This window comes from Somniosus microcephalus, chromosome 2, assembly GCF_052327205.1.
Source record: "Somniosus microcephalus isolate GS21.2 chromosome 2, FLI_Smic_1.0, whole genome shotgun sequence".
Lineage (NCBI taxonomy): Eukaryota > Metazoa > Chordata > Chondrichthyes > Squaliformes > Somniosidae > Somniosus > Somniosus microcephalus.
This window is the reverse complement of record NC_140988.1, coordinates 194,982,459-195,006,130: the sequence shown is the minus strand read 5'-3', so window position 1 is coordinate 195,006,130 and position 23,672 is coordinate 194,982,459. Positions and strand designations below refer to the sequence as shown.

Here is a 23,672-nt window from a genome sequence, read left to right as displayed (position 1 = left end):
GAAAAATATTGCCAATCTGAAAGTTATATAATTTTTTTATTGTTTAAAACTTTTGTTGGAACCTCAGTGCTATCGCAGCAGGTTAGTGCCAGAAACTCAGATGACATAATCAGACACCTGCCTCATGAATGCATTTCAATTAATGCAGCATATCATCATATTCAATACATGTTACGGGCGGTGCATAGGACAACCCTCAGGGCATGGTCAAATTGGATTTATTCAAGGGCATTATTGTCTTTATGAAACATGTTTGTCAAACTTTTATCTGAGTTTGCAAAATAAAATCACATGTTGAAATAATTTATCTAATTTAACAACATACGAAACATTAACTTCAACTTTAACAGGGATGTAAAACTGGTGATATTGGATCAGCTGCCCATTATACACCGTCGCCCGATTTTCCTTTCATTTGATATGTAAATTACTAGAATGTATTATCCATGATGTCACAGTTCAAATGGACAGACGGGTTTACAGTAATTTATTTCAGGCCTCACTAAAAGCAACAATCAATGGAGTTAATTTCTATCCACTTACCTTCTGTTAATGTTTAAAACAAAAAGCAACACTAGGATTGTAAATCATTAAAAGAAAGTACTGGGGGTGAAATTCCTTAGACCTTCGCCCGCATCATCGTCATAACTTCGGGGAGGTGCGGTGGGGCGGAGCTGGAGGAAACTCTGAGGAAATCCAACCCCATTGTAACAACACCAGTTGACTTCAATTCAATTCATTTTGTAGGTGTCTATAGCAAGCATTACCCAACAGGTGGCCTCGCCTAACACAGATAAGATACCAATCTGCATGACAGTGACACAGAAGGCTACTAACCAAAACCAACAGGAAACAGAAAACTCTCTCTTTCCACTTTAATCAGGTTTTGTTAAAAATCAGCAAATGGCCAAGGTATGCTCCAATTGTCCTTATGAAGAAAAATCAACTGGCTGTTCATTTTCATTAAATTAATAGTAACCATAGTTGTGGTGCACACAGTAATATTATTTTAAGGCAAATTGGATGTAATTGGCCACATTCTGTGCAAACACAGCTTGGTTTCATAAATGCAATAAAGCATGACTATGGCTATCAACAAGAATCTATCATTCCGAACATGCAAACTATTAATTGTAATTATATGTGCCAACTTCAGTTCTGCTAATTCCTACCAAATCTTCTGTAATTGCACTGTAACTGTATGTACCAAGAAAATGATTCCAAGTGAAGTTAATTACAGTCAGAAATGCCGTGCCCTTGATAAAACACACAGGATTCTTACATCATTTAACACTAGCAACTTTTTTCAACTCTGAAAGGAATTTAAATGTCATAAATCCTTTCTGTTTCGATCCCTAATTGTCAAGAACATGCACATCACTCTGGGTACAACACACTTTGGGACAATGTCTGGCACTCATGTTTATATTATTATTTACAATAAAGATGATGAAGTGATAGGTTTCAGTTTTCTACTTGCATTACCACTGAAGCTGGAGTGTGGCAGTCATCTTCCCTGTGGTTTGATGGATGGATTTTGAATTTTCGGCAGCCTGTCTTGCACACTGTTAATCTCATTTTGGGACATATGCTAATGAACCGTGGTAAAGGGTAATACAAGTAGACTATCCTTTATCCGAAAACCTCGGGACCAGCCGTGTTTCGGTTTTCGGAAAATTTCGGATTTCAGAAGGTATTTTATAAGACTGGGAAATTTGTCGGGGGTGGGGGTCGGCGGGGGTGGGGGTCGGCGGGGGGCGGGGGTCGGCGTCGGCGGGGGGGTCAGGGTCGGGGTCGTGCGCACGACTTACACTGAACGAAAAAACTTTCGGTTTTCAGAAGATTTCGGTTTTCGGAAGTGCGGATAAAGGATACACTATCCCTTATCCGAAAGGGTGGGGGTCGCGGGGGGAGAAAAGAATATCGGACAGGCCGCTGCAGCTATCAGACGGGCCACTGTATTGTTGGGTTCACTCTCCCGGTATACCTCCTTCACACTGCCCGGCTCGGCCTGCAATCTCCTACCCAGGAGGGAACTCAGTGACCCTCTGCCCTGCTCAGCGTAAGTCGTGCGCCACTCTGGTCATGTCGTGCGCATGACTTACGCTGAACGAAAAAACTTTCGGTTTTTAGAGGGTTTCGGTTTTCGGAAGTTCGGATAAAGGATAGTCTACCTGTAGTAACCTACACTTGATTCTTTTTCTCAGGCATGGCCCAGCTGTTTTGATCAAACTGGTGCAGTTAAGATAGTTAATGAGGGCTGATTGATACCAAGAGAGTTCCAATTACATAATTCAGTATGGTAACAGATGATTTTAGGCAGGGCACTTGTATAAGCTGTTGCTGTAAGCCAAGTGTAACTTAATTTTGAAGCAAGCTATTTTTATCCTTGTAATCATATATGTTGCTAGCATTCAATAACAGCACACAAACATTTCATTACTCGTTTTGCAAAAGGGTTAGCCTCCCCTGATGATCAAAGCTATTTTTTGTTCTTCCTACCACTGGCTATGCATTCATTGATAAAAGATTAGTGCAGAAAAATCGCATACCAAGTTTATGGCCTTGAAATTATACTATTGAATTCCACTCAACCCATTTGTCAGGAATTCCTCTCTGCTATATTATTAGAAGTGTTAAGCAGTTTAAAATAAAAGAATTAGCATCTCCACTAAAATAACAGAGAGAGGAATTTCAAACAAACATGTCAAGTGTTCATCTGCGAGTATCCCAGCACATAATTCCAGGGTCTGTGCAGGTTGCAAGTAAAATTGTCATTTCCATACAAGCTAGCAGTACTACTGATGCAAAATGATCAGTTATATTTTATTGCATCAATTAATATATTTTATTCCAGACTGTCAACATTTCAGTAATTGGATGCAGAACAATTAACAGGAAAAAAAAATACACATGAAGATTGTGGGTTTTTTTTGGATATGTTAATCATATCAAATTCTTACCCTGCAATTAGATTTTTAAATATGCCTTGCTCAAATACTGTCAGTTGACACAAACTAATATTCACTACGCTCTGCTGAATTGTTACAATGGAAATCAATTGAGTTTCTTCATTGTTATTAAAGAATAAGAGAATGAAGGCGTGCCAGACTCACTGTCGCAAAACCTGGGCAAGATATTGAAACCGTTGCCCCAAATTCCAAAACATCACACTCAAACATTTCATGAGTCAGGCAAAACCTTTCAGAACTTTATACTGCTCATAGACAGCATGAAGATTTGTCTGGAGTGAATATGCAATTCACTATCAGTTGAGACACTACTTAGATGATCCCTGGCACCCAATACCCTCTCCCCCCCCACCACCTCTGCCTTCTACAACCTACTAACTGAGTCAAGTTGGCACTTCAGTTAGTGAGTAGCAGTGCCCCATACACTGAGGGTGATTTTTCACTGGCTTGTGCCCCATTCACACTGAAGAATTGGATGGATGGCAGACTGTTTTTTTAAATCTACCGCTTATTTGGTATCAGTGGTATCAGACATAGAATAACCTAAGCAACAGTCTTTAAAGGGATCGTTGCAGGCTGCTCTGAAAACCGCAACTGAGAAGCAGTACCACTGATTTAGGTGAGGCCAGGAGGAGTATGAATGGTCCAACTAGCTTCATAAAATCTTCTCACCCACTTCCAGTTGCTCAGTAGCACCCCCGCACCCCTCCCCCCACCCGTACTCCCCCCCTCCCCAACCCCAGGATTGACTCCTGGCAGGTCGCCAAAATTATGCAGATAAGGTCTAATCAATTCAATTCAATTCAATTCAATTCAAATGCTTTATTGGCATGAAAGTTTACAGGGAACCATGTTGCCAAAGCTTACATAACAAAAAGTACAGGTTTCCAACATTCTGTAGGTGTCAAACGTTTTTGACCCTCGTTGGGTACAGACAGTATTAATTTAAACAGTCGTTGACCCTCGTTGGGTGCATTCAGTATTAATTTAAAACAGTCGTTGGGTACATTCGGTATTGATTTAAACATTTTTAGCGTATATATGCTATGGGTGTGCTCGTTAGTCACTCAATGTTCCTCAGGTTGTGACATGTTGTTACATATTGGGCACCAAGATATGGTCTGTCTCCCTCCCCCAGGACTATTCTTAATTTTGACAGGTCATCCAATTCTTTGAAATCTGGGGTTGTAAGGCTGAGCTTGTCAAAATATATGTTTCTTGTCTCGTTGAATTTTTCGCATTTTAGGAGGAAGTGCACCTCTGTCTCAACCTCGCCGGCCAGACAGTGATCACATAATCTATTTTCTTTAGGTTGCCAGGATTTCTTGTATCTTCCTTTTTCAATTGCCAGTTGGTGGTCGCTTAGTCTGTATCTGGTGAGGGTCTGTCTCTGTTTTGTGTCTCTGATGGTCGAGAGATAGTCTGCCAGTTTATATTCTCTTTTTAGGGCCCGGTAGCATTCTAATCTGCTTTGGCTTTTGGTTATTGTGTTCCAATGTTCCAGGTAGGTTTCTTTGCATTGTTTAATGATTTGGTTCACTCGGATTGGTGTTTGGGGAGCAGTGTTGGTCTGGGACTGGTCAGGGTCCGGCTGGGTAGGAGAACTTAGTTTCAGTAACAACTGACTCAGGGGACTCGTTTCTGGGTTCAGCTCTTGGGTCTGGAGGGCTTTAAAATGAAGGGTGCCTGGGGAACTAGATTTGAGGTGATTTAGAAAGTTTAGTGCTCGTTATTGGATGTTTATTATCAGTGGGTATCTGCCTAGTTCGGCTCTACATGCATTTGTTGGTGTTTTCCTTTGGGTGCGAAGAATGCTTCGGCAAAATTCTGCATGTAGCGCTTCTATTGTGTGTTTTTCCCATTTAGTGTAGCTATGGTGATTGAGTGGGCCCCATACTTCACTACCATACAGCGCAATGGGCAGGATTATACTATCAAATATTTTGAGCCAGATTTTGATTGGAATTTGGATGTTGTAGAATTTTCTTTTTATTGCATATAGGGCTCTTCGGGCTTTTTCTTTTAGTGCATTCACTGCTATGTTGAAGCTCCCTGATGCTGTAATGGTTAGACCAAGGTAAGTGTAGCTCATAGTGTGTCCTATGATGGTATCACTGAGAGTAAACTGGTATTTGTTTTCCTGACATCTGGGCCTTTTTTGAAAAATCATGATGTTGGTTTTCTTTAGATTTACTGTCAGGGCCCAATTTTGGCAGTATTTGTCGAGTAGGTCTAAATGTTGCTGTAATCCCTGTTCTGTGGGAGACAGCAGAACCAGGTCGTCCGCATAGAACAGGGATTTCACTTCCCCATCTAGGAGAAAGAGACCCGGTGACTCGCTTTGCTCCAGCTTGTCTGCTAACTCATAAAAATGGTCCAGGTCTTTGTCCACTGCTTGCCGAATGTGCAACGAACCCGAAAATGTTCTACTGTATTTGTATCATTCTGCACAACATCAAACTGACAGCAGCATATTTGTCATACACACCCATACAATTTCAGAATTCAGCATACAAAACTCAGTTCACAAAAAAAAGAATAAGATAGTTGGTGACACATAGTAAAGGTGTCGAATTTAACATAACCTGTCTGGCGAGATCGGGGCGGGTTTGAGCAAGATGCTTGCTTTACACCCTGTGTGATTTTACTCTCCATTAAAGGAATGGACAGCAAAATCTGGCAGGGTGTAAAACGGATGTCCAACTCGTACCTGACCCGTTCCCTTTGGGCGAGTTAGGTTGAAATCGGGGCTCAGGATTTTTCTAAGTGGTAAAGGTGAATGAAAATGTGATTCAAAAATAAGTTAAAATACAAAGCAAGAGGCACATGAGTTATTGTACATCAAATATTACGTTCAATTTCAAAGCACTAGAAGCATGTAGAGTACAAAAGAGTGAGTCATTTTTTCACATGTAACATTTCTCTGTTTTTGTGCCTTGCATAACAAGAAAAGATGACTGCATTACTTGTGGAATGACTTTACTGCCATTGAATCCTGATAGGAGAAGCTGCTCTAGCTGCATGAAATTATCCTGTTTCCTTGACATTTCCCAATCTGTGTTTAAAAACCACACTGTGATAAATGTATCTTGTCTTTTGGGAGCTCTTTCTGTCACAGCTCACCAGTGCCCTGACAGCGTCTGAGCTTGTAAAACAGTATTGCAATCAAAAGTTCAAAATTAATAGCCATGAAATCTCAGGCACTCATAAGCATCCAGTTATTATTTGCTTCTTTATGGATACAACACCCTTGTTATTTCTTATAGGTGACTGTGTACAATTTCATGGTTCTAAATGGTATTTCTGCTTAAGGCTAAAACACCAAGTAGATTAGTGTGGTAAACCACTAATCTGCCTGTACAGAACATGTCTGGGCATGCCTCAGCTGGTTCCGCCCCTGGCTCCACCCCTAAGCCCAGGTATAAAGGTGATTGACCTCCAGTCCCCCTGGCTTTAAGGATCGGTCTACTAACAGAGGCATGCTCGTATTCTTTTGTTAATAAAAGCCTACTTGTTATAAGTTTAACTCTTAGTCTTCTGGAGTTATTGATGGCGCATCAATTTTATTAACAAAAGGTTTTGAAATGGAGCAAATCCTGAAACCGGAACGCCTGGAACTGGACCCTCAAACGGCGGATGCATCAAATAACTTCGAGCACTGGCTGAGCTGCTTCGAAGCATTCCCGCAGGCCTCCAGCACTACCGTCAGGACCGAAGCCGACAAACTGCTAGTACTGAACTCACGGGTGAGCCACCAAGTATATTCGATTATCCGAGACGCTGTATCCTACACGGCCACTATCACGATACTAAAAGAACAATATACTAAGCCAGTCAATGAGGTCTACGCTAGACACCTCCTGGCTACCCGCAAACAGCGACCTGGGGAATCGGGTGACGAATACCTACGGGCACTGAGAGTCCTCGGCCGGGACTGCAAGTGCAAATCGGTGACGGCCGCGGAAAATACTGATGACCTAATCAGAGACGCCTACGTCGCCGGCATCAGGTCCAGCTACACTCGACAGAGACTGCTAGAGCAAAGTGGGCTCAACCTGCAGAAGGCTGTGGCCCTTGCTAACTCGCTGGACGTGGCCCTCCGAAACATGGATGCCTACCCCCCCGACCATACGGCCCTCCCCGCCCCATGGATGTCGCGGGGGCCGCCATCTTGGGACACGGTAAGGCCACAGGCCTGCGCCACGCCACCACCGCCATGGCCCACCTGCAGCCCAACTACAGCTGCGATGTCCAGAGGCTCAAAGTGCTATTTCTGTGGCCAGGCCAAGCACCCCAGACAACACTGCCCGGCGAAGGACGCGATCTGCTCCAAATGCGGAAAGAAGGGGCACTATGCCAAAGTGTGCAGGGCGAAACCGACCAACTCCAGCAGCGCCGCGTGTGAGCCGTGCAGGTCGCCATCTTGGACATCACCAGCCACGTGTAAGCCGTGCGGGCCGCCATCTTGGACATCACCGGCCGCGTGTGAGCGGTGCGGGCCGCCATCTTAGACGTCACTTTGGGACCAGGCCCCTGACTCCCCCACTGCCTCGCGCAAGTACAACAGCGACCCACCGACCTCAACGATGGCCTCCATCATCCTGGACCAATCCAGGCCTCACCAACTGGCCAGGTCCACGATGGACATCAAGGTAAACGGTCACGCAACAAACTGCCTATTTGACTGCGGGAGCACGGAGAGCTTTATCCACCCCGACACGGTGCGACGCTACTCCCAATCAGTCATGCCCACGCGCCACCGGGTCTCTATGGCCTCCAAGTCCCATACGGCGGACGTCGGCGGCTACTGTGTAGCGACCCTGACAGTAATGGGCACAGAGTACAAAGACTTTAAACTCCTTGTCCTGCCACAGCTCTGCGCTGCTGTGCTACTGGGACTGGATTTCCAGTGCCACCTAGAGAGTGTCACGATGGCGTACGGCGGGCCCCTGCCCCCACTTACAGTCTGCAGCCGGCAAAATTTAAAACAACCGCCGCGCACAATATGCAGCCTATCCACCCTGAAAGTCAGCACCCCCCCCGTTGTTTGCTAATCTCGCCCACGACTGCAAGCCCATCGCAACAAAAAGCAGGCGGTACAGTGCCGGGGATAGAAGCTTCATTAAAATAGAAGTAGAGAGACTCCTGCGGGAGGGAATTATCGAGGGCAGCACCAGCCCATGGCGAGCCCAAGTAGTGGTCATGAAGACCGGCGAGAAACAGCGCCTGGTCATTGACTACAGTCAAACAATCAATAGGTATACCCAATTTGACGCATACCCCCTTCCCCGCATATCTGATATGGTCAATCAGATTGCACAGTACCGGGTATTCTCTACCATTGACCTGAAGTCGGCATACCACCAACTCCCTATCAGGCCTGAAGACCGCCAGTATACTGCCTTCGAGGCAAATGGCCGCCTCTGCCACTTCCTCAGAGTCCCCTTCGGCGTCACCAACGGGGTCTCAGTCTTCCAAAGGGAGATGGACCGGATGGTTGACCAGAACGCGCTGCAGGCCACTTTTCCCTACCTGGATAATGTCACCATCTGCAGCCATGACCAGCAGGGCCATGACGCCAATCTAGAAAAATTCCTCCGAACAGCCCAGCGCTTAAATTTGACATACAACAAAGAAAAGTGTATGTTTCGCACCACCCGCCTCGCTATCCTTGGCTGTGTAGTGGAAAACGGAGTCATCGGCCCTGACCCCGACCGAATGCGCCCCCTTCTGGAACTACCCCTGCCTCACTGCCTCAAAGCCCTGAAGAGATGTCTGGGGTTTTTCTCTTATTACGCCCAATGGGTGCCCAATTACGCGGACAAAGCCCGGCCCCTTATCAAGTCAACCTCCTTCCCCCTGGCAGCAGAGGCCCGTGCAGCCTTCACCCGCATAAAAGAGGACATTGCAAAGGCTACAATGCACACCGTGGACGAGTCCATCCCTTTCCAAGTGGAGAGCGACGCGTCTGACTTCGCCCTGGCCGCAACCCTTAACCAGGCGGGGAGACCCGTGGCCTTCTTTTCACGAACCCTCCAGGGCCCCGAAATTAGACACTCCTCAGTCGAAAAGGAGGCCCAGGCTATAGTGGATGCTGTACGGCATTGGAGGCATTACCTGGCCGGTAAATGCTTCACCCTGCTCACTGACCAACGATCAGTAGCATTTATGTTCAATAACAAGCAGAGGGGCAAAATCAAAAACGACAAGATATTGCGGTGGAGGATCGAATTATCCACCTACAATTATGATATCTTATACCGGCCCGGGAAACTTAATGAGCCCCCGGACGCCGTATCCCGTGGAACATGTGCCAACGCACAGGTCGATAGGCTACAGGCCCTCCACAACGATCTCTGCCACCCGGGGGTCACCAGGTTTTTCCACTTCATTAAGGCCCGCAACCTGCCTTACTCCATCGAGGAGGTCAGGACCATGACCAGGAACTGCCAAGTCTGTGCCGAATGCAAACCGCACTTTTATAGGCCAGACAGGGCGCACCTGATAAAAGCCACCCGCCCCTTCGAGCGCCTAAGCGTAGATTTTAAAGGGCCCCTCCCCTCCTCTGACCGCAACACGTACTTCCTCAACATCATTGACGAGTACTCCCGTTTCCCGTTCGCTATCCCCTGCCCGGACATGACCAGCGCCACAGTCATCAAATGTCTCAATGACCTCTTCGCCATATTCGGTTTTCCCAGCTACATCCATAGTGACAGGGGCTCGTCGTTCATGAGCGACGAGCTGCGCCAGTACCTGCTCGAAAAAGGGATAGCCACGAGCAGGACCACCAGCTACAGCCCCCGGGGTAACGGACAAGTAGAAAGGGAGAACGCGACAGTGTGGAAAACCGCCATGCTAGCCTTAAAGTCCAGAGGCCTCCCAACCTCCCGCTGGCAAGAAGTCCTCCCCGATGCGCTTCACTCCATACGGTCACTACTCTGTACCGCCACGAACGCCACCCCTCACGAGAAAATGTTCGTCTTCCCTAGGAAATCCACCTCGGGGACATCGCTACCGCCATGGCTGACGTCTCCAGGGCCTGTCTTGCTCAGGAAGCACGTGAGGAGCCATAAAACAGACCCCCTGGTCGAAAGGGTCCACCTCCTCCATGCCAACCCACAATATGCATACGTGGCGTATCCTGACGGGCGGGAGGACACGGTCTCCATACGAGACCTCGCACCCTCAGGTGCCACCGAAAACACCATTACCCACTACCCATTACCATTACCCACGACACACCCCTAGAAGGGAATCCACATCTAACCCAAGTAGACGGCACGCCAGGGCCCTGTGACCCACCCTTATACACCCACCGACCCCGCACCCACGAAGACGACACGCCGGTGCTCGGGCCCACGTGGGAAACGGCCGCGGGAAAAGAACCACCGCAGCTGGCACCACGACGATCACTACAGCAGACAAGACCCCCGGAGAGACTTGCCTATATGAACTTCTGAGACACTTCACCCCGCCGGACTCATTTTAAACAAGGGGTGAATGTGGTAAACCACTAATCTGCCTGTACAGAACATGTCTGGGCATGCCTCAGCTGGCTCCGCCCCTGGCTCCACCCCTAAGCCCAGGTATAAAGGTGATTGACCTCCAGTCCCCCTGGCTTTAAGGATCGGTCTACCAGCAGAGGCATGCTCGTATTCTTTTGTTAATAAAAGCCTACTTGTTATAAGTTTAACTCTTAGTCTTCTGGAGTTATTGATGGCGCATCAATTAGACTGTAAGGAAACAAAGTAAGTCATTTCAACATTAAAACATGGGGAAACCCATAAAAACAGAATACTGATTCCTGCATTCTAAATTGAAATACTATTATAGGATGTCACGATATGAAGCGAGGCTTGAATTCCTCGTCAATCAGTAGAATTAATAATCAAGCAGAAGAAATAGTTCAAAAGATTGTGGATTCAAGCAATATGTTAAACAGTGGCAAAAGTTTTCTCTGAGAAAAGTGTGTTTATTCAAAACCTTTTCAAGGTATAACAGAAATTGTGTGATGTCTATGGATCTTGTGGATGAATACACTATGTGGCTTTAGAGTGGAAGAAAAACCAATTCAATCTGTAAATGGCAGCAAGTGAGTCATTGTCTTGTTCACAGGAGATGCAGAGTGCAATATTCTGACTATCGTTTTTGTACGGACATATTGTCATGTGAAATATGGCTGTCTAAGCTGCTTTGGGCAGTACTAATGTGATTTCACAAATTTCAGCAATAACGGTAAATCAGTTATGGGAGGAAGCAGATCCAATTAAGCCAAGCTGCAAATTTCAAATAGTTACTTGGCATACTCAATCAGTATTACAAGTCACACTTTACCCCAACAGATTAAAGTTAATGTGACTTGAGTCTTTGCCCTTGTAATTTTCTGCACTTTTTCTCTTCCTTTCCAAAAGTCAGTGATCCATGCTAGCAGACACTTCCATAGCCACTGAAATCCTCCAGTATCAGGCCTTTACATGAAGGGCATCACAGCTGACCCTGGTCCTCATCTGCTTTCCACACACGTTAATTTTCCAGCGGTGATCATTGGATATCAATCACGAGACACTGGTTGATTTTTCCCTCCTGGTTCTAAAGGCAATGAAGTCAATTTTTGTATCCAAACTGCTGACCTGGCTGAGCTTAACTAATTTACAATGACATAGGATGGAACCAGCCTGGTCAGTGCACAGCATGCTGCATATGAACCATTGGGAGAGACCCTTATTTTTAAATACCTCACTGAATATGTCCATTAACATAAGTGTAAATAGCATACTGATGCATGTGGAGGCACCATGTGCTAATACAAAGTTTTGACACATTGGTGTGAATTACAATACGTGCAACAAACTCCCTTTGCATCATATTTGATTAGTGCATTATGCTGAAAGCAAATAAGGGAAATGACACAAGTGCAACATTCATGTGGAGAAAAACATTTATTTGTTGTAACTAGAAGATGTCAAAACATTGTCTACATGAATATATTAATGACAGGAGAACACACAGAATAAAAGTACCACATGTGACTGAACCTTCAGTTACATACCCAGGAAGATGAACAAGCAACATGCAGAAGGCTCTGTTATGCATAAAATGGGATTGGAAACTTGCATGGTTGGGAAAAGGATGACACTGGAAATATACCTAAAAATAAATGTCTTTACTTCAAGAAATAGAAAATCATTACATGTAAAGTAAATATCTGTTTGACCTGTAAATCCAACATATATATATATATATATATTACTCCACTTATCTTTATTACAACCTGAGATAGTAACTGTAAATAAATAGAAAATACTATAACAAAATGTGAAAGTTCCTGTGCAATGTCTGCAGTGCTATACTAACTCTACTACTGGAACAATATGTACTATTGTGAAAAAATGACAGGAAAACAATATAATTTATGATTGAATGACAACATAGCATTATCTGTGCATTAGCTCTATGCAACTTTCTTCTGTTCACAGATGTGCAAAATACTGACTGCCAAGCTTTCAGAGCATCTAGCACTCAAACTATCTCACAGGGTGATTCTCTGGATCAGACCCAACTCAGTTACAGAGAACTGGATGTTAGCCCCAAAATCTTGATGGAAAGCTGTCAGAGAATTCTGTACAACTGTGAAGGGTAATATCTTACAGTAGCCTGGAGAAGAGTTACTGATTTGGCACCAATTTGTTGCACAAACTGACTAGAAGCTTACCTGTGAGAAGCACCATTGTATAATATTATGCTGGTGACTAAGTCAGTGTACACTGGGATGTTAGCAGGCTGCACACGGATATGGAAGCTGTATACCCTCCTCCAGCAAGCCCTAGGATAATGACTGATGTCATTCCCAACTTCTATTTTTAGCTCCATTGAAGGCCCTGTGGAGGATCAAGATGGAATCCTGAAGGCCCTATAGAGCAACACAAGAAAGATCTCTCCAACGATTTTCAGTACAGTGACCCTGGGTAGTATAATATCAATAACTGATATAGGTTTCCCCTTGCCTGTGGTCTCAATATCATTCTGTGCTTACAGCCTCATGGACAGATGCATCACATCTGGATGAAGATGACTCATCTGTGGAGACATTAAAGATTTTGATTCATTAACGATTTGAACTCAACTTGCAATGGAAATGCAGGAGGACTGCTGCAGATGCCAGAGAGGCATGGAATAATTTAAATAGTTTAATTGCAACTTAGTAATATGGATAGAGAATGTTATTCATGTGAATTAATTACTTTACAAACTCAATTTAGCAAGCTGATTAAAGTAGACATTATGAACAATGCTTTCAAACTACTTGTACTGCTGACAGAGATTGTTTTTAAAAGAAACACTGTATTTCAAACTTACCAGACTGTTCAAACTCTGATGATATACTAAGCCCCTCATGGAGTAAATGGTTGTTTTTGACGATCATGTATTCAGGCCAATTAAGTTTTTTTTTATTCAATGCTTTGATGGCTTCTTTGTTGTCCTGTGAACTTTGTTGCTATAATTGTGTTCCACCTTCTTTTTTGTCTTTCAGTTGAGATCATTTTGTGATGTACAACAAGCCTATATCATTTGTGGATCTTTTGACAATTTATTGACTTCAGGAGATATAATGGTCCATTCCAGTTTTTATCCTTGTTTGGTCAGCGATGTTGATTTAATTCCAATGAAATCAACTAAGGGTTTTATAAATTATTTCACCAAAATAAATAGCTTAGCCTCTGCATAAATTTAGTCCTAAGGGCTGGTTTTCCAAATGCGTGCTTGCAGTACAGAGCCTTGGCCACCGGGAGCAAATATTGACACATTGCAAGTGTGTCCCCATAATTTTCTATCCATTCACTTCAATGGGTAGAAAATTATGGGGAAGGCACCTGCAACTTCCAAACACACTGTCACAGCAGGAAAGGCTCCATGCCTGAAGTGTGCATTCGGAATGTCAGCCCCGTAGTCTCCAATATGTGTCTTTTAGCATAGGTGAAGTGCCGGATTATTGCTTGTTGAAATCACTTCTACTTGAGTGCCTTAATTTATCGCTGTTAGTAAGTGAAACTCCTGTGCATCAAAATTTGTAAAAGTAGCTTCTATAAGACCCAGACAGAAAACATGCCAAGTTGGCAATAAAATTATCAAATACTTCACAGGAAGAAGGGTTTTGCATTCCAAAGAAAGCAATAGACTACCTTTGTGCTTCAACAAATGTGAAACATTTTAAGTTTTACGAAAGAGTTTGCTGTGTTCTAGCATTTGAACTTGCAACCATTTAATGGATATTACACACAGAGAGAAGCAATTGCTGGTAGTTGTGTCCTTCAGCTCTCTCCTGATACAGTGAACTCTGACAGACTATGGTGCGAGAATGACAATATAAAATAAATAACGGAATATTTCTGCGTCCTTCGGCTAAGATGGGGAAATTTTGGACAGGGTTCCCATTCTTGATCATCTGGAAGCATCTGTGCATGGACTTCAGATGAGAATAGGGTCAAGCTTGGTCATGATAGCTATCAGGTTTGAATAGGCCTGATTCACACATGAAGAATTGCCACCTGGATAAGATCACTAATGCTGGAAATACTCAGCAGGTCAAGCAGCATCTGTGGAGAGAGAAACAGAGTTAACATTTCAGGTTAATGACCTATCGTCATTGTCATCGACCTGAAACGTTAATTCTGTTTCCCTCTCCACAGATGCTGCCTGACCTGCTGAGTATTTCCAGCCTTTTGTGTTTTTATTTCAGATTTTCAGCATCTGCAGTATTTTGCTTTTGGTTAAGATCACTACTGCTCAGCAAATTAAACCCCAGGTTCATTTGCCACCTTCAGGAGAGAAAGTATAAGAGGAGAACATCATGATAATTGCTGGGGAGAAAGGACTAAACGAAAATAGACAAGAAACAGCAGAGTAAAGAATAAGAGATATTTAGCATAGCAAAATACATAAGAAATTAAGCGATCAACACAACTTTCCAAATATTAAAACACAGATGTATAACTTAAATATGTAAACAATTTTTTTTTCTTGCACTTCCTAAATTCTGGTCCTCTCATACGGTCACTTAACAGACTGTTCCCTCTTTCAGTTCTGCGACCATACACTGTCAACTTGGTTCAGAGTAATTGGCTATAGAATGGCCCACGAACAGTCATTTGCCAATTTTCAGCTCCCTCTATTGATGAGCATTTAGTCTGCAGTTGTTGCCTTCCATAGATGGGAGATGGAAGATTATGGATTCAACAGTATTTTATACAGTATTTCAGATGGGATATAACCAGAGCTTTGTATTTTTATTCCATTTGATCCACCAATTAGCCTAAACATCCATCTTCTCCACCATCAGTGTATCTTGGCTGTAGTGTGTGCTATATACAGGATGCATTGCAGCAACTCTTCGGCAGCACCTCTCAAACCTGCAATCTCCACCACCCAGAAAGACAAGGGCAGCACATGCATGGGAACATCATCGCCTTGAAGTTCCCCTCCAAGTCACACACCATTGCGACTTGGACATAGATTGCCGTTCTTCCATCCTGGACAGAATCCTGGAATTACCTACTTAACAGCAATGTAAGAGCACCTTCACCACACGGACTGCAGCAGTTCACAAAGAGGGCTCACCACCACTTTCTTAAGGGCAACTAAGGACGAACATTATATGCTGACCTTGCCAGCAATGCCCACATACAAAGAATTAATATTTTTTTAAACAATTATATCTCTCTGCTAATGTATTCTACTACCTTGTTTGCCTTTTTCATACTGCACCCATACACTGGTAATGGCTTCAATGCATTTTCCAAAATACCAACAGAACCCTTTTCTGATCAAGATCTTTACATCTTAAACATTAAAGGTTAAAAGGTAGCTGTGGAGCTGCTGTACATTTTATGGTTAATGAAGACATAGAATCATAGAATGCTACAGCACAGAAGGCGGCCATTTGGCCCATTATGCCTGTGCCGGCTCTTACATCTTAATTGGTATTATTGTATTTCATATCCCTTACAGTGAGGAGGATAGTAACAGACTTCAGGAGGACATACACAGACTGGTAAAATGGGCAGACACATGGCAGATGAAATTTAACGCAAAGAAGTGTGAAGTGACGCATTTTGGTCGGAAGAATGAGGAGAGGCAATATGAACTAAATGGTACAATTTTAAAGGGGGTGCAGGAACAGAGACACCTGGGGGTGTATATGCACAAATCGTTGAAGGTGGCAGAACAAGTTGAGAAGGCTGTTAAACCCAACAATTACAGGCCAATCAGCCTAAAGTCGGTGGACGGGAAACTTTGAGGGACATTAATCAGGGACAAAATGAATTGCCACTTGAACAAATATGGGTTAATAAATGAAAGCCAGTATGAATTTGTTGAAGGTAAATTGTGTTTGACTAACTTGATTGAGTTCTTTGATGAAGTAATGGAGAGGGTGGACGAGGGTAGTATGGTTGCTGTTTTGCACATGGACATTCAAAAGACGTTTGGTAAAGTACCGCACATTAGACTTGCTAGCAAAATTAAAGCCCATGGGATTAAAGGGGCAGTGGCTGCATGGATACAAAATTGGCTAAGGCAGAATGAGGAGAGGGAATATAAATTAAATGGTACAATTTTAACGGTGGTACAGGAAAAGAGAGAGAGGAATAGAGTATAAAAGCAAGGAGGTTATGCTAATCCATTATAAAGCACTAGTTAGGCCTCAGCTAGAGTATTGTGTTCAATTCTGGGCACCATACTTTAAAGGATGTCAAGGTCTTGGAGAGGGTGCAGAAGAGATTTACTAGAATGATACCAGGGATGGGGAACTTCAGTTATGTGGCGAGATTGGAGAAGCTGGGGTTGTTCTCCTTAGAGCAGAGAAGGTTAAGAGGGGATTTGACAGAGGTGTTCAATATTATGAATGGTTTTGATAGATTAAATAAGGAGAAACTTTTTCCAACGGCAGAAAGGTCAGTAACCAGAGGACACAGATTTAAGGTAATTGGCAAAAGAACCAGGTGGGAAATGAGGAAACATTTTTTTACACAGCGAGTTGTTATGATCTGGAATGGACTGCCTGAAAGGGTGGTGGAAGCAGATTCAATCGTAACATTCAAAAGAGAATTCGATAAATACTTGAAGGGAACAAAATTACAGGGCTAGGGGGAAAAAGCAGGGGAGTGGGATTAATTGAATAGCTCTACCAAAAAACCAGCAAATGCACGATGGACCGAATGATCTCCTTCTGTGTTGTATCATTCTATGATTCTATGATATGATCCTTGCGATTACAATCATTTTGGGGGAAAATATCACAATGAGTGTAACAGTATAATACCATTATAAACTGTTGCTTTACTGTATTACGACAGTTGTAAGTAGTTGCAAATTATCTAAGAACACTACAGACAGTAAAATACTTAACCCATCTAATCTACTTAAAGGCAAAAATTGCTATGCATTCAGAAAAAATAAATCCATGATCAAAAAAGCCAAATCTGAGAAAATTTAATTTTGATACTCCAATATCCAGAAATGTAATGTAATATGTTTCAGCAAAAGCAGATGGGAGTGGTAATTTTTATACTATTGGAATTTTCTTAACGAGCACTGCTCAATTGGGGCACCTCAAAATAGGTCTGTGACAAAACAAGTATTATATTGGCAATCAATTTTTTTCAAATAGCAAAATGATTAATAGATCATGAACACTTTAAACAAACAATGTCAAATAATAACGCTACCTGATTAGATGCCTTGATTTGCAAGGTAATATCCTGCTATGCTGACTAAATCCAGCGAGCATGTGTGAGTGTGCTGTATGTGTGTTATGCCTAAAACCACGTGAGAGAACAACATAGCTGAGAAACTAAGGCCTCAATATTAACCCACTCTCCCCACGAATGGTGGTTAAAAGTTAAATATGGGGAACGTGACCCCAACACGCAGCGCATGTGCCCGGTGCCTTTTTTACGGCAGCGGATATCGGGGCGTCCGAGCGTCCTGCCGTGCAATAACATTTAAATCAGGCTCCCACAGTGTCATTGGGAGCCCAATTTAAAATTGACTGTTGCTGCACAGTTTCCCTAGGGTCAGGAAATTCAGCACTGAAAGGGATGCAGGAGCATCCGGCTCTTCAAGCTAAGTGCTTCTATCAGCATTCCTTGTGGGCTAGAAGGAGCAGGAGCACTCCCACAGGCCCCTCAAGGAAGTCATAGGCCACCCCCAGTCACAATTCCCAGCCTCGATTGCCGACCTCCCCCCAACACCCAGCCCTCCCGAACCATCCCCAAAGGCCCCAGCTGTGGACTCCTGCCACTGGTGTTTCCTCCCGGACAAGAAACAGAGCTAAAAAATGTTAATGCCATTAATTTTGGCAGGACCTCCGCGTCCCTGTTCTTGCCGGGTTCCTCGGCCACTTTTGGCCGCACTTGCACCCTCCCCGCCTCCCCATAAATATCGGTGTCTGAAGATCAAAATGAGACTTTAGCCTTTCTTTAATCAATATATTAATGTCAGCAGCAAATTAAATATGTTTACAGTACACTGAATCAAGCTTACAGCATGATATGGGAATGAATAAATTACTTACATTTTCTCACTTAAAATTTTTAAACACAACAATGCAGTTACGTTATTTAATCATGTAAATGACTCAAACCGATTTCAAAATGTGTCCATGTTCTCAGGTTGGTTTGTCTCGAAATATAAAGGGGTGTTAGTGAAAATTCTGGAATATATAAAATATTGTTAAATTCTGTTGGTTACTACTGCAGTCAATAATGACATGCCAAAGTAAAATATTATGATATTTTTAATTGCTCTAGAATTTAAAGTGCGTCATTATTGAATATTGTTCAACCTAGCCCAGCTTGAACAAACACTTCAAAATGCGCACAATTAGCCTTTGTTCTAACTAATGCCAAATTTAAACATAAAGCATGAATATATCCAAGCACTCATGTCTGCCACTCAAATCATTATAGAATAGCCGTGGCTAGAACAATAAAAAACCTCTGCTTCTGTTTCTATCAGCTCTGAGCACGTTTCAGGATGATATGCCCTTGAAGTGCCGTAACCTACAAGGCTGCAGACCAAGAGCTGGAAAGTGGGATTAGGCTGGATGGCTCTTTACGGCGGGCGCGGAAACAATAGGCCGAAAGGCCTCCTTCTATGCCATAAACTTCTACGATTCTATGTCGACAGCAACATTGTAGTAACCCAGTACAGGAAAGAAGTAACTAAATAAATAATAGAGTAGACTGCTAATTCAACATGCTTCTCAAAGGCTAGTAATATAGAATGTTAAAGTGAAATGTGTGCTAAAACTGCCTGTTGTGCAAAAAAAATCCTTGCACCACAGCTGTCATATATAGCAGGGCTGAGAAATCCGTAATAGAACTGTGTATATTTTAAGGCAACATTGATGAGCATGCATTTAATCTGTCACTAAATAGTATCTTCATTCAATTTCCTTCTTTTACCAATTCCACAGTGGCAGAGCTATAGGATGTGGAGGTAGAAAATTATTTTAAATATCTACAAAATCCAGTTAGTTGCAATTCCTTTTAAATTAAAAATCATAGACCGCCGAGTGGAATAAAAATGCCTACCAAGGCTGTGCCAAGAATCCAACAAATATATCCAACAACAAAAACTTGTATTTATATAGCACCTTTAACGTAGTAAAACGTCCCAAGGGACTTCACAGGAGTGTTTTAAGACAAAAAAAATTTGACACCGATCTTCATCATAAGGATAAATTAGGGCAGATGACCAAAAGCTTGGTCAAAGAGGTAGGTTTTAATGTGCGTCTTAAAGGAGGAAAGAGAGGTAGCAAGGCGGATAGGCTTAGGGAGGGAATTCCAGAGCTTAGGGCCTAGGCAACAGAAGGTACTGTAAAGTCCGCGCCTCAATAATACACGGACTTCGGGAGAACAGTTTAACAGGTACTTTACTGAACAAGAGGCAGCTTGAAACTGAAACTACAGAAGCCTGCTAGGGCCTTTTATACAGGGGTGGTCACTGCCGGTACTGCAGTCTAAGACCAGTTATTCCCTTAAAGGTACATACACAACAATTCCTCCCCTTTTAGATAAACAGTACATAACATTCATTTAACAACTAAATAATAACTAATTACAATTACAATTTTCTCAGTAATATATACATCAACTGAAATAGTCATTTATAAGTTCAGTCTTTGAGGAGGCTTCCTGATCCGGACTGGATAGCGCCTTTCTCGAGTATCCTGTTCTGGCGGTGGAGTCAATTCTGGCTCATTGTCATTGGTTGGTTCATCAGCTTCCAATACCCCTGCTTCTGAGGTAGACGCAATCTGTACTTCGGGCTCATTACCAGGTACACATGCTTGTGGTACAGGTTTGGCTTGTTCCTGTGACTCTAGAATCTGGTCAGCATGGCGTCTCACGATGCTCTCTCCAACGTCCACTGTGTACATTAGTGGTCCCTGCTGTGTGCATATCGTGCCTGGCTGCCATTTTTCTGTTCGGTAATCGCGGGCCAAGACTGGTTGCCCTATCTTGAAGCTCCTGGTTGGCTTCTCATTTATGTGCTGGAACTGCTTATCCTCAACATCTCGTCTTATGTTTGGTTTGAGCAAATCCAAGCGACATCTTAGTCTCCGGTTGAAAAACAGTACGGCTGGAGTTTGGTTGGTTACTGCATGTGTCGCATTCCGGTAAGCAAACAGGAAGTTATCCACCTTGTGTTGCAGTGGTATGTCGTCATTATACATTGCCTTTATGGCCTTTTTAAAGGTCTGAACAAACCTCTCAGCCAATCCATTTGTGGCTGGATGATATGGGGCAGATGTGTAATGTTTCACCCCATTATTCTTCAGGAACCACCAGAAATCCTCAGACACAAACTGTGGGCCATTGTCGGAACAGATCTGTTCTGGCAACCCATTCCTGGCGAAGATGGTCCTTAGGACTGCAATAGATTTCTCCGTGGTGGTGGCGGACATTTTAACGATCTCTGGCCATTTCGAATGGGTGTCCACAGCGATTAGAAACATTGAGTCCAGAAATGGACCAGCAAAATCAATGTGTACCCGTTGCCATGGAGATGAGGGCCACTCCCATGGATGTAGCGGGGCGTGTGGTGGAGCGTTTTGGACCTTCTGGCATCTTGTGCATCTCTTGGTCATATCCTCGATTTCTTTATCGATTCCTGGCCACCACACAAACGCCCTGGCTAGGCTCTTCATTTTTACCCCTCCCAGATGACCCTCGTGAAGCTCATTGAGTACTCTATCTCTCAACTTGGGTGGAATTACCACTCGGGATCCACACATCAAGGTTCCCCGGCACACTGACCGCTGTTCCCTCCTTGGCGAGAATGCTGGCAACAGTGAGTCGCCATATGCTGGCCATCCCTTCACCGTCAAATCATAGACCCGAGAGAGTGTCGGGTCATTTCGGGTTTCCTTCTCAATACATGCGTTTGTAACAGGCAAACATTCGACTATGGGCGCATGGAATATCTCCACCGGGTCCACTGCAGGTGCTTCTTCCACCGTAGGCAACGGTAGGCGCGACAGCCCATCAGCGTTTCCATGTTGTTTCGTACCTTTGTACTCTATGTCATACTGATGTGCCCCTAGAAAAAGTGACCATCTTGGCAGCCGTTGCGCCGTCATCACCGGAACGCCCTTCTTTGGGTTAAAAATTGAGACCAGGGGTTGATGATCAGTCAGTAGAGTGAATTTCTGCCCGTGCAGATAGTGATTGAACTTCTTCACCCCCCACATGAGGCTGAGGGCCTCCCTGTCAATCTGGGCGTAGTTACGCTCGGCTGAGGTTAGCGAGCGCTATGCAAAGGCTATTGGCCTCTCTGAACCGTCACGGAATTTGTGTGACAGCACCGCTCCAATGCCGTAAGGTGATGCATCACATGCCAACCGAATCGGTAGTGTTGCGTTGTAGTGGGCCAATACTTTTGAAGTGATTTGGCATTTACATTCCTGAAAGGCACGCTTACACTCATCACTCCATTTCCATGTAACACTAGTTTGAAGGAGGGAGTTCAGTGGGTGCAGAATTGTAGATAAATTCGGCAAGAACTTATGGTAGTAGTTCACCAACCCGAGGAACGACCTCAGTTGCGACACATTTTCTGGTGCTGGAGCCTTGACTACAGCCTCAATCTTGTCCGGCGACTTATGCAACCCTTCCTCATCAATCATGTGGCCACAATACGAGATTTGTCTCCTGAAGAACTCGCATTTGGGACGGTTGGCTCGTAGCCCATATTCCTGCAATCTCGTGAGCACCTGTTCCAGGTTGGCAAGGTGTTCATTGTCATTTTCGCCCGTAACCAGGATGTAGTCCAAATAACACTGGGTCCCCGGGATCCCTTGCAGGACTTGTTCCATTGCCCTCTGCCACATAGCCGGGGCCGATGCTACCCCAAATACCAGTCGATTGTACTGGTAAAGGCCTTTGTGAGTGTTTATCGTGAGGTATTTCCTAGAGGCTTCTTCCACCTCCATTTGTAGATACGCTTGAGCCAGGTCAATCTTTGTAAAACGTTTCCCTCCAGATAGTGAGGCGAAAATATCTTCTATCCGTGGAAGCGGATACTGTACTGTGTTCAGGACTGGGTTCACAGTCACCTTGAAGTCCTCACAGACGCGAACCTTCCTTGGCTCCCCAGGCGTGGTGCTCAATGCTTTCTTCATTACAGGAACGATGGGTGTGGCCCACTCGCTCCAGTCCACCTTAGACAGCACCCCCGAACACTCCAGACTCTCCAGTTCTGCTTCCACAGCTGGGCGTATCGCGTATGGCCTTGAAAAATTTTGGGGTTGCGTTATCCTCAATCTTTATGGTTGCCTTTACTCCTTTTAGAGTCCCAAGTCCTTGTTGGAACACCTCTTCCGCGTCAGATAGAATTTGTGACAGACGTCCAGGTGCGACGTCATCATCTTTTTTGTCAGTCACAGTTAGTGCCAGAATGGAATGCCAATCCAATTGTAGTCTTCGGATCCATTCACGTCCCAATAATGGTGGTCCTCCATCTCGTAGTATATACATGTATAGTTTCTGTGTTTCCTTTCCGTTATATTCAACTGGCACCCTTATTTTTCCTCTGGGGTAGACCTTTTGCCCCGTGTATGTCTTCAATACAATGGACGTGTCCTTTAAGGGTATGTGTGAGAATAGCCGCTCATAGTCTCGTCGATTCATGACAGTTAGGGCTGATCCTGTGTCCAATTCCATCTTCACTGGGGACCCTGCTATCATGAGGGTGACCCAAATGGTTCGGTGATCTTCTTTTGCAATCACGTTGTGTAACTTTAAACAACTTAGTCACCTGCTCCCGGAGTCTTTATCACTCTCCTGATCTTCTGAACTACTATCTGTCAGTTTCTTTACTTTCCTGTACTGTTCCTTAGTCGTTCTTGTCGTGTTGGTCTTCTTTCCCGACCTGCAGACTCTTGCTATATGTCCCATTTTCCCGCATTGCCTGCATATTTTGTCTTTAAACTAGCAGTCCTTCTGCTCATGGGTTGTTCTGCCGCAGCGATAGCACTTTTCGGCTCCATACGCCATTTCGTTAGTGCTGTATTCTTGTGGTTTCTGTTGTATTTCCGCAGCTCCCCGTGCTGCTGCTTCGTAGGATACTGCCACGCTGAAAGCCTGTTCTAGCGTCAGGTCCTTTTTTGAAAGTAGTCGTTTCTGGGTTCCTTCA

General features: G+C 44.0%; 1 protein-coding gene across 4 annotated transcripts in view; it reads right to left on the bottom strand.

Annotated features, from left to right (window-relative positions):
- The window catches only part of pcdh7b (protocadherin 7b), a 589,810-nt gene that overhangs the window by 536,720 nt on the left and 29,418 nt on the right, over positions 1-23,672 (bottom strand). Inside the window, exon 2 of one of the 4 annotated variants that reach the window (XM_085968287.1) lies at positions 11,892-13,052. The exons of the other annotated variants lie outside the window; for them this stretch is intronic. Within the exon in view, the coding sequence (XP_085824413.1) occupies positions 13,005-13,052 (48 nt within the window). The 3' untranslated portion in view covers positions 11,892-13,004. Of the gene's footprint in view, positions 1-11,891; positions 13,053-23,672 lie in introns of those variants that run through there. 4 annotated transcript variants of the gene reach the window in all.